General features: G+C 38.5%; 1 protein-coding gene across 1 annotated transcript in view; it reads left to right on the top strand.

Moving 5' to 3' along the window:
• The window catches only part of LOC148828576 (short transient receptor potential channel 5-like), an 84,319-nt gene that overhangs the window by 53,490 nt on the left and 18,176 nt on the right, over positions 1-12,653 (top strand). The window contains exons 4-6 of the mRNA XM_088925776.1: positions 1,752-2,088; positions 2,927-3,066; positions 6,000-6,322. Of these exons, the coding sequence (XP_088781902.1) occupies positions 1,752-2,088; positions 2,927-3,066; positions 6,000-6,322 (800 nt within the window). The remainder of the gene's footprint in view (positions 1-1,751; positions 2,089-2,926; positions 3,067-5,999; positions 6,323-12,653) is intronic.

Below are 12,653 nucleotides of genomic sequence, written 5' to 3'. Positions count from 1 at the left end.
GGGTTGCATCACAGTTGAATTATACAGCTGCTGGCACCATAATACTCCCATAAAGCACTGCTGTAACACTGGCCACTGTTTTTTTTCTCCTGTCAAGTTTAAATAAGAAAATGGCATCTGTCCCTTTGTAAAAGTCAGCCATGAGGAGTGCAATATTTTTTTTTTCTGCAACAACCTTGGGCCTCAATACTTAGTGTTTCTAATCACCGGCAATGTTTTTATTTGATCTGATCTGTCACTGTGTCTTTAATTTTTTCTTAACCCCACATATTCAATACACTTCACCACAATAATGTAATTAACATTTCATTACCAGCATCTGGTGGCACAGAAGGCATAGTTCTTCAAATGTGATTGTTCTTGAAGCATTTCCTGAAGGTTAACACTGATTACAAATGATTGGTTCAATAGCCTGTGAAGCAGCAATAATGCAATTTGAATACTAACACCAGTCCTCCATCCATTCATTTTCTAACCGCCACTTCCAGGCTAGGGTCGTGGAGGAGTTGGAGCCTCAGAAAGCAATGGGCGAAATGCAGAATATATGCTGGGCAGGGCACCAGTTCATCACAGGGCAGAGAAACAAATAAAGACAAACACACACACACAAGAACCAATTTCCCCAGAAGCCAATTAAGCTCCCAGTATGTCTTTGGACTATGGAAGGAAACCGGAGCACCCAGAGAAAACCCACACAAATGCAGGACAAACATACAAACTTCATGCAGACAGCACCCCAGGCCTGAAATTGAACCCAGGGCCACAGCACTGGTTCCAATGTGCCACCCACTAACTCCGTTCCTTTAACTTCTTCTTAAATCACACTTCTGTGAAACAGTAGCCAAGATTCAGAACATATTTGTGTCTGGCTCTTTATGATGTATCTCATTGTTTTCCATGTAAATTCCTATTGTGCTGCCACTTAAGTTATATAATTCCAAAATGACCATAACCAGCTATTCTGGAACTCGTAAAGGTTTTTAGGATCTCAAACCATGATTAAAAGTGTTTTTTTTTCTCCACTGTATATGTTTGTAAATTCACTTGACAACAGCACTTTAAAGCTCTGTTTGTCAGATTTCAGAAGCTAAGCGGGTCTGGGCCTGCTCTGCTGTGGAGACCTCCAGAGAACACCAGGTTGATACTTGAAGTGGTATAGGCGTACCAATAGGTGGTGTTCCTCCCTGTGAATCTGCAAGTTTAAAACATATGCCTTAATTTGGTGAGGAGATTCTGTGCAACCGGAGGTACTGCACTTGAGATGAGAAGTTAAAAGGATGACTTGATTGGCCATTAAAGATGACATGCAGTAGCACTGTTCATAAGAGCAGGGGAATCCTTTGTGTCCTGGCCAAATTCCCTTCTAGGTTTATTCACTCTGGCCTTCCAGAAGCTCCCTCTTAATTCAAATAGTGAAGTAAATTCTCACCTCTTCACTTGATCTGCTGTGCAGTGGCTGCTGGAACATTATGGCTGCCTCATATCGCCCAGGTGGGGGCTGTGTCAAAGTTTTATCTGTTGAGCATCTTTTTGGTCTTTCAGTTCTGTTAACATGGCTGTGTTCTATACTACCAGTACAGCTAACATTTAATGTAACACACTGTTTGGTGTAAGCAGTGAACAAGCAACTGCAGCCCTGTCAAGCTGTCTGTTGTGACAGATATTAAGGCCCATTTCTGTTGTCCTGCTCCTGTTTGTTTGGTTATCTGTTGTGATAGATGTTAAAGTCCATTTCCCTTGTCCTGCTCCAGTTTGTTGCCCAGCCGAACTGCCAGCAGCTCCTAGCGACACTGTGGTACGATGGATTCCCCGGTTGGCGCCGGCGGCACTGGGCGGTGAAGCTGCTCACCTGCTTCACCATCGGGCTGCTCTTCCCCGTCTTCTCAGTCATCTACCTGATCGCCCCCAAGAGCGGCCTGGGGCTCTTCATCAAGAAGCCCTTCATCAAGTTCATCTGCCACACTGCCTCTTACCTGACCTTCCTCTTCCTGCTCCTGCTGGCCTCGCAGCACATCGTCCGCACCAACCTGCACATGCAAGGCCCACCACCCACCATTGTGGAGTGGATGATCCTGCCCTGGGTTCTTGGTAAGTCTGCCATTTCCCATGCTGTAGTTGCTTGGGTTGACATCATCCTACTCTTCTAAACAATGTGAGGAAGTAATCAAAAGGGACCGATATAATGGTAGAAAACCAGGTGTCACAATGAAAATGTGTAAAGTCCATGCAGTTTAATTAAACTTCCCAATTTCTTCCAGCTTTCGTGTAAGTTATGATAATTCCACTATGGGACAAGAAGTCACATTTCTTAAGTATGTCAGAGCCACCACCGGTCCCTTGTAAGAGATTCCTCTTAGGAGATCTGCTGTATTGCTTAACAATACATAAACAAAAAAATAATAATGAGTGAATGGTAAAAAGATCTATATTGTATTTTGTATGAATACACTTTATTTAATCTAATCTATCTTTATATGAAATACTATGGAAAAAGGACTCACTGCCCAACTGCTAATAGTAACAATTTGCTAGAGAAGTTTCAGTCTGGATTTGTTCAGATATGAGCATAGAAACATAGATATAGATAATAAGCATAGATAATCATAAAGTACTGTAAGTTTGATTCTGGCAAAAACACCCACATTTTGTGCACTGCATATTTTTATTTTACTGGGTAAATTAGGAAACACATTTTTTCAATAAGATTAAAGAGTTTAGGAGGCCATTGGAAGGAATTTGTCCAACTATTTTTCTTTTCCCCATTAGAGTGGGTATACCAGTTCTCTGCTGGTTGAAGACAAATTGGGATATTCTTATACCAGTCACCCTAGTGAAAATAACTGCAGTGCTACAAGAATCCTTCTTGCGCACTAATAACAAAATAACCGGAAAAACTTCCCTCTTCACTGTTTTTTTCTGCTTTCAGGGTTTATTTGGGCTGAAATCAAGGAAATGTGGGATGGGGGATTTACGGAGTATGTACATGACTGGTGGAACCTCATGGACTTCGCCATGAACTCCCTGTACCTCGCAACCATCTCATTGAAGATAGTTGCATATGTCAAGGTAAACTACTACATTATTAGGCACAGAGGTTAATTCAAAACATGGAGCAGGGAGAGAACATGCACTTGGAGTCATATCCATTGACATTGTCATCCTGTATCAGAAACAACACAATTCACTTACAGTATTGAATAAGTGAAAATTATTGTTTTAAGCTTGAGTTCAGAGTTCAGTTTTCTTTGTAGCAAATTAACTAAAGACTTTATAGTGAACATCATCAAGTGGTATATTGCCATTATATGCTACCTCTCAGAGTGGCCAATGGGCAACGATCCCATTGATCCCATCCCATGATTCTCATTGTTTAAGGGGACAACAATTGCCACAACTCAACCCAGTCTGTTAACGAACTCACACCTCAGTTTTCTCTGCCACGTGATATAATCTGATTCGTCTTTTCTGTGTCCAGTTTTGTCTGGACTAAAAGAAAAATGGATGGCCCACTGACAGGTGCATCCATGCATTGCAGACAAAACAAATACTGTTAAGTGAAGCATGGGTCACGGCTGAGTTCTGTATCACATGGCTGTCTACTGCCTTCCACTCCACGCCACCACTGAGGTGTCGCTTGGCAGAATATGAATCAATAGTAGTATTTCTCCTGTTATAGCCTGCAGTCAACACACTGCACTTTCCCTGTCTATTCTGCAGTCTCGGATTAGCATGTCCAGAGAGGAACATAAAATTGATTATGGTTGGATTGCTGCTGTTGGTGCACAGTGGAGAACAGTTTCACGCTGCCAGATAATGTGATTTCGATTACTTATGCAGACACACTTTTGATTAACATTTGTAAATAACCATTCATTAGCGTATTGTGAGAATGCGACTTTATTACCACTGATTTCTGAATTAACAATGTATTGTTATATATTTAATACTAAAAAAATAAACATGATTGTTAAGTCTTCCATTAGTAGTCATTAGTGGTCCGCTTATACATTAGTTATTAGTGTAAAATATTGCAGCGTGGCACACCTTCATTTCTAAATATCAAAACAAAACAAATTTATAATGAGAAAATATCACCCAGGCATCTTCCCCATTTTCCCATTCACAGTGCTATCCATAACCATGCTCATTCCTTGTGCATTTGATGTTCTTTGCTTTGAACTTATCTGGAGCTATATCAGTTTTATAGTGAAAATGTGTTCCTACTTTGTACGTAATTTAATGTGACTTGACTTGCATGCCTCACAACCTGTTTAAGCTCTGTTTCACTGTAGCTGTGAGCCAATTAAAGTTCATGTTTCATAATTTGAATTTGTACCAATCTGAGCTTTTGTCATTTTCACCACAAGTTCAACAAATTAGCATTCCTTCATTTAAATGCCACATTGGAACATATGTTAAGAGTAAAAATCTTTTCAAAGCTCTTATTTCTAGTAAACCAAAAAGTTAGATCTTCTAGTAAGAGATATAGCAGATATCATAATTACTGTAGTTAGCAGTGAAGGCTTAACAACTATTGATTAAAGTATATACTGTACCTAAGCAAGGAGGGAAATCTAAAAGTAAAAGACTTAGAAAAATGCTGAAAATCTGAAGAAACTCTATGTATACAGTATACTGTATACACATTTTAGAAAAAGAAAGTCGATTTTGGATGTGATTAAATGTTTGTGATGTCATTTGATTAATTGATTATTCATTACTCACCATGATTCACACAAGTGTTTTTGTTGCACAAGTACTAAAACACTAGTTTTGTGATATAATTGATTATAAACAGGTGAGGAGGTGATTGAACCTGCTGAATGTCAAGTCTGTTGAGAATGAAGCAAGAAAAACACCATTCAAGACCAATTGATCGGGAGATCCAGCTACGATACGTCTAGTCATTGCACAACTCCACTTGTAGTGCTTGATAGCAACTTAATGCACACTTCTACATTGATTGAGTCCTGGCATTTGACTTTCTTCCTCTCCTGATGGGACAACATTCCAGCAGGGAAAAACACACCTTCATGTTGCTTTCTAATAATTGTCCTTTGTGTGATAAGAATGTGAGAGACGTCATCAGACTTGAGTTCCATTGAACATGTGAGGGATACGTTGTCATGATGTGTGGAAACTGGGACAGACAAATGGGACAGAAACCCACAAGACATCTGCAACCTGGTGCAAAGCATGTGTCACACAGGTACAGTCTGTAGTGTTTCCAATAGTGGCCACATAAGATACTTTCCTGTGACTTTCACACTAGAATTGTATAGTTGATGACAAATGTTAACCAAAGTTTCACATGTTCAAAGGAGTTCAAATCTGGTGACTTCTGTCACATTCCCATCACACAAGAGAGCAATTGTTAGAAAGCAGCATGAAGATGTGTGTTTCCCTGCTGGAATATTGTCACAATAATCACAATCTGTACAGTTTACAGTATGCCATGTACTGTATGTTCCATAAAATGTCAGTGCATCTGCTACAAAAAAAAACATTTTTTAGTGTTATTTATAACAGTTATTTTCCTGGTAAACCAGTAATACCAGTTATTTTCCTGGTAATTACTTAGGAATGTGTTTCAGTTTTCAGTAATACATTCCTTTCTATGCTCAAGCTATATATCCATATCTATTATACTGTAAAAGCTACAAGAATATTAGTTCCTTCCCCACATTCAGTTTCCTTTTCTTATTAGATTCTTATTACTTACAAATATCTGTATTCACAACCTCAGGGTTTAAAAGGGGATTCCAACAGCAACTCTAATGTAATATCTTTTGGCAGGTGGAACAACTACAAAGATTGACTTCCTATTGAAACTTTGAAAAAAGATCAAGTTTCATTCATGCAGAAAAGGAAAACAAAATCATTTGACACATGCTTTGTCTGAAAATGAGATAACCCAGAAAGTAAAGTATAGTTAAACGGCGATTTGTTCTCACCTCTCTCCCTTCTGGTTCCTGTCACGTTCCTTCTGCTCTTGAAAGTACAACAGCTCCCGGCCTCGCGAGGAATGGGAGATGTGGCACCCCACGCTCATCGCTGAAGCCCTCTTCGCCATAGCCAACATCTTCAGTTCCCTGCGGCTCATCTCGCTATTCACTGCCAACTCCCACCTGGGACCCCTGCAGATCTCCCTGGGCAGAATGCTGCTGGACATCCTCAAGTTCCTCTTCATCTACTGCCTCGTCCTGCTGGCTTTCGCCAACGGCCTCAACCAGCTCTACTTCTACTACGAGACCAAAGCTTCTGACGAGCCCAACCACTGCAAGGGCATCCGCTGTGAGAAACAAAACAACGCCTTTTCCACGTAAGTCCCTTAAAAACTGACCAAGATTAATCATTTTTCATATGCAACCTCTTCCACCAGTTACTGCAAACACATTGTCTAGGCCAGCGGTCCAGAGGGATACCTGTATCTGCTCAATTGTGTCACAGCTTGGCCCTTAATCCCCAGTGCTAATTGATGCCCATAACTTATCTTTTTATTGCACTGTCTTTGGTTTAATAAATGCCCCAGTTAAAGCATATAGTTTCCAGCAGCTTCAGAACACAGAATTTCATGTAATCTCTCTTCAACCAATTACTTAAGAATTTTCTGCCCTATTTCTGACTACACAGCTCTTAATAGTTGATCAATTGATGAGTAGACAGGTGTGAATGACACTATCAGTCACTCCCACAGTGACTCAGTGATTTTCCTTCAGCTAAAGTCTAGTTGGTCACATTCAACTGAATGAGAGCAGTCCTGAAACTCACTAATTAGCACAAGGTTTAATTAGTTAGTTTTGAGCAAGAGCTGTAGTTCTGAAATTGTCCTTCCATACACTGTGTGCTCATTCCCTCCACAGCTGCTGTTGGTGCACTGATGCAAAATATTAGTCCTGATAATAATAACAATTATAGTGCTTATAATAATAAGTCCTGAACCCGTGATATTGTTGTAACAGAAAGAATAAGGTTCTGGATCCCGAGATGAAGTTAAACAGATGAGTTTATTGCATGCAAGGAACAATAAAGCCGAAGTATTGTTTCCCGCAAGAAACAACAAAACCGAAGTATTGTTCGATGTGCCGGTACAAACTTTTAGGTTATATAGTCCTTCCTTGCTGCTTTGGACGTCATTCGGTGTTATGGTAAAGAGGGGGGTCATGGTATTTGGCCAGTTGAGAGACCCTGGCCAAATGGTCAGTTTAAGATTACGCCCCCAGGGGGTTCCTAGCTGCATCTGGAATCCTTATCAGTTAACCCTCTTTCCTGTCATAAACCCCTGTTGCTTAGAAGTCTAATTTTCAGGCAGAACTGACTTAAGTTAACCCTTTTTACATCTTGTGCATTACTTCAATATGAAAAGGACTCTTAGAGTACAGTCTGTGCTTTGTCAGATTGGTGAAGCATAAAGAGGTTTATTAAAAACTGCACTTTTAGATGGTTAACATGTCATGCTTGATTGTAATGGTAAATTAATTTATATTTTGCCATGCTTATCTTGCTTTGCATTAGGAAAACATGGTAATTTTAATGTACTGTACCATGAACCCTATGGAAGAAAACAGTGTAAATGACAGTGACCTCTTCCTATTTGTAAGATAATTAATTAATAATTACTGACTTTGTGACACTTTACAGGCAATTGCTACATGTGAACAAAAACACATACAGAAAAAAAGCTATTTTCAATCGATAAAAATGATTAATTCATGTGTCATGTCATTAGGTGTGTGGTGTTCTTTAAAACCCAAGAAAGAGGCTGTCATGAGCCTTCGCAATATACAGACTTAAGATCAAAATGAAGGTCATCACTGCAGCCATCGTCTGAAGAGTGTCAGAAAGGAAAGGCAGTCTTTCTAGAAGGAACGTCAATGAAACAGCCACTGCGCATTTAAAAAGCTGGCTACAGCCATTAATTTAAAAACAACAACAGGCAGAAATTAGAAAAAACTTGTCTTTAAGGCAACATCAAGTCAAAGCTGAGACTGAAATTACAAATGTTGGCTTTTACGTGCAGTCAATCACAGTCAGCCAGATCAAGTCTGTCTGTAAAATATTCAAATCCTAATGCTGTTGGAGAACACGGTGTATCAGAGCAAGTGTCACAAGATAAGAAGCAATTTCACTTTTTACAGTATAGTTCTAGGTATTTATTTGCATTGCATTTACCCTTCAGCAATGCTTTCATTAGCATTATTAATATTTCATATAAAATAAAGGGATTTTTTACAAGGGAAATGTATGAATTTATCACTAGCCACCTATTCGTGAGAAAGGTTACAAAGGAGAGGAAGATATTCAAGCCCACTTAGCTCATTTGAAAGATAGTAGCTGATTGATCCAAGGATCTCATTCAGCTGTTTCTTAAAAGAAGCAAGGGTACTGATCCAGATGGTTGGATTGACAGTTCCATGCTCCCATTACCAGTTGAGTAAAGAACTGCCTCTTCTTCTCTGTCTTAAATGCACTTAAATATACAATACCAACAAGAGTAAAATGCGGTATTTGGACAAGTATTCTACTATTGGAAATGTTGTTTTGGAAGGTGATACAATGAGTGTGGTTTCAGGGCTTAACTGGTTTAAGAGTCAGCAAAACCCGAAGAATCTGGGCTTTATTTGATAATATGCATGTGCATTCAATGCCAGAGGTAAGATTTTGAAAGGTATTTGAAGGTTTTTTCAGACCTTTGCCTTTGTGCACTTAAGGAAAAATCCCCCCTTTAAATAAAGCAGTGCAGCTAAAAAAGGTAGAAAAAAATTCTGCAGATATCACTGAAACAACACTTTTCCTAACTAGCATTTCTGCCCTAAAACACAACCATGTAATCAAAAAGTAATGATGGTTTACAGGAATCCTAACCCTAACCCTAGCTATGGGTTTGCAAGGTTAGGGTTAGGGCTCAGAATATTCTCAAAGAATTAATGCAACGTTCCACTCAATTAAGTGAAAAATATCCTTCCCTGAAACAAAATATTTGTCAGAAAAGGTTAAGCAAGCCCACCAACCTAAAGAGAAGGTTCCAACAACAGTACAATGCGGTATTTGGACAAGTATTCTACTATTGGAAATGTTGTTTTGGAAGGTGATACAATGAGCGTGGTTTCAGGCTTAACTGGTGTAAGAGTCAGCAAAACCCCAAGAATCTGGGCTTTATTTGATAATATCCATGTACATTCAATGCCAGAGGTAAGATTCTGAAAGGTATTTGAAATTTTTTAAAAACCTTTGCCTTAGTGCACTTAAGGCAAAATCCCCCTTTTAAGCAATGCAGTGCAGCTACAAATGAAAAACAAAAATTCTGCAGATATCATTGAAACAACACTTTTCCTAACTATCATTTCTGCCCTAAAACACAACCATTCTATTAAAAAGCATCAATGTTTTGCAGGAATCCTAACCCTAACCGTAGCTATGGGTTTGCAAGGTTAGGGTTAGGGCTCAGAATATTCTCAAAGAATGAATGCAACCTTCCACTCAATTGAGTGCAAAATATACCTCACTGAAATGAAATATTTCTCAGAAATGGTTAAGCAAGCCCACCAAACTAAACAGAAGGTTCCAACAAGACTACAATGCAGTATTTGGACAAGTATTCTACTATTGGAAATGTTGTTTTGGAAGGTGATACAATGAGTGTGGTTTCAGGCTTAACTGGTGTAAGAGTCAGCAAAATCCCATGAATCTGGGCTTTATTTGATAATATGCATGTACATTCAATACCAGAGGTAAGATTTTGAAAGGTATTTGAAGTTTTTTTCAACCCTTTGCCTTAGTGCACTTAAGGCAAAATCCCCCTTTTAAGCAATGCAGTGCAGCTAAAAATGAAAAACAAAAATTCTGCAGATATCATTGAAACAACACTTTTCCTAACTATCATTTCTGCCTTAAAACACAACCATGCCATCAAAAAGTATCTATGGTTTGCAGGAATCCTAACCCTAACCCTAGCTATGGGTTTGCAAGGTTAGGGTTAGGGTTCAGAATTTCCTCAAAGAATTAATGCAACCTTTCATTCAATAAAGTGAAAAATATACTTCCCTGAAACAAAATATTTGTCAGAAATGGTTAAGTCAGCCCACCAACCTAAAGACAACGTTCCAATCAAAGTAAAATGCGATATTTGGACAAGTATTCTACTATTGGAAATGTTGTTTTGGAAGGTAATACAATGAGCGTGGTTTCAGGCTTAACTGGTGTAAGAGTCAGAAAAACCCCAAGAATCTGGGCTTTTTTGATAATATCCATGTACATTCAAAGCCAGAGGTAAGATTTTGAAAGGTATTTGAAATTTTTTTCAAACCTTTGCCTTAGTGCACTTAAGGCAAAATCCCCCTTTTAAGCAATTCAGTGCAGCTAAAAATGAAAGACAAAAATTCTGCAGATATCACTGAAACAACACTTTTCCTAACTATCATTTCTGCCCTAAAACACAACCATTCCATTGAAAAACATAAATGTTTTATAGGAATCCTAACCCTAACCCTAGCTATGGGTTTGCAACGTTAGGGTTAGGGCTCAGAATATTCTCAAAGAATGAATGTAACGTTCCACTCAATTGAGTGCAAAATATACTTCTCTAAAACAAAATATTTGTCAGAAATGGTTAAGCAAGCCCACCAACCTAAAGAGAAGGTTCCAAGAAGAGTACAATGCGGTATTTGGACAAGTATTATACTATTGGAAATGTTGTTTTGGATGGTGATACAATGAGTGTGGTTTCAGGGCTTAACTGGTTTAAGAGTCAGCAAAACCCGAAGAATCTGGGCTTTATTTGATAATATGCATGTGCATTCAATGCCAGAGGTAAGATTTTGAAAGGTATTTGAAGGTTTTTTCAGACCTTTGCCTTTGTGCACTTAAGGCAAAATCCCCCCTTTAAATAAAGCAGTGCAGCTAAAAATGGTAGAAAAAAATTCTGCAGATATCACTGAAACAACACTTTTCCTAACTAGCATTTCTGCCTTAAAACACAACCATGCCATCAAAAAGTATCTATGGTTTGCAGGAATCCTAACCCTAACCCTAGCTATGGGTTTGCAAGGTTAGGGTTAGGGTTCAGAATTTCCTCAAAGAATTAATGCAACCTTTCATTCAATAAAGTGAAAAATATACTTCCCTGAAACAAAATATTTGTCAGAAATGGTTAAGTCAGCCCACCAACCTAAAGACAACGTTCCAATCAAAGTAAAATGCGATATTTGGACAAGTATTCTACTATTGGAAATGTTGTTTTGGAAGGTAATACAATGAGCGTGGTTTCAGGCTTCACTGGTGTAAGAGTCAGAAAAACCCCAAGAATCTGGGCTTTTTTGATAATATCCATGTACATTCAAAGCCAGAGGTAAGATTTTGAAAGGTATTTGAAATTTTTTTCAAACCTTTGCCTTAGTGCACTTAAGGCAAAATCCCCCTTTTAAGCAATTCAGTGCAGCTAAAAATGAAAGACAAAAATTCTGCAGATATCACTGAAACAACACTTTTCCTAACTATCATTTCTGCCCTAAAACACAACCATTCCATTGAAAAACATAAATGTTTTATAGGAATCCTAACCCTAACCCTAGCTATGGGTTTGCAACGTTAGGGTTAGGGCTCAGAATATTCTCAAAGAATGAATGTAACGTTCCACTCAATTGAGTGCAAAATATACTTCTCTAAAACAAAATATTTGTCAGAAATGGTTAAGCAAGCCCACCAACCTAAAGAGAAGGTTCCAAGAAGAGTACAATGCGGTATTTGGACAAGTATTATACTATTGGAAATGTTGTTTTGGATGGTGATACAATGAGTGTGCTTTCAGGCTTAACTGGTGTAAGAGTCAGCAAAATCCCATGAATCTGGGCTTTATTTGATAATATGCATGTACATTCAATGCCAGAGGTAAGATTCTGAAAAATATTTGAAGTTTTTTTCAAGCCTTTGCCTTAGTGCACTTAAGGCAAAATCCCCCTTTTAAGCAATGCAGTGCAGCTAAAAATGAAAAACAAAAATTCTGCAGATATCATTGAAACAACACTTTTCCTAACTATCATTTCTGCCTTAAAACACAACCATGCCATCAAAAAGTAATGATAGTTTGCAGGAATCCAAACCCTAATCCTAGCTATGGGTTTGCAAGGTTAGGGTTAGGGCTCAGAATATTCTCAAAGAATGATTGCAACCTTCCACTCAATTAAGTGAAAAATAAACTTCACTGAAACAAAATATTTGTCAGAAAAGGTTAAGCAAGCCCACCAAACTAAAGAGAACGTTACAACAAGCAGAAAATGCGGTATTTGGACAGGTATTCTACTATTGGAAATGTTGTTTTGGAAGGTGATACAATGAGCGTGGTTTCAGACTTAACTGGTGTAAGAGAGTCAGCAAAATCTCATGAATCTGGGCTTTATCTGATAATATGCATGTAGATTCAATGCCAGAGGTAAGATTCTGAAAGGTATTTGAAGTTTTTTTCAACCCTTTGCACTTAAGGGAAAATCCCCCTTTTAAGCAATGCGGTACAGCTAAAAATGGAAGAGAAAAATTCTGCAGATATCATTGAAACAACACTTTTCCTAACTATCATTTCTGCCCTAAAACACAACCATTCTATTAAAAAGCATCAATGTTTTGCAGGAATCCTAACCCTAACCCTAGCTATGGGTTTG

This window comes from Atractosteus spatula, chromosome 9 (assembly GCF_055471065.1).
Source record: "Atractosteus spatula isolate fAtrSpa1 chromosome 9, fAtrSpa1.hap1, whole genome shotgun sequence".
NCBI classification, from domain to species: Eukaryota; Metazoa; Chordata; class Actinopteri; order Semionotiformes; family Lepisosteidae; genus Atractosteus; species Atractosteus spatula.
This window is presented reverse-complemented; position numbering and strand designations above follow the sequence as displayed.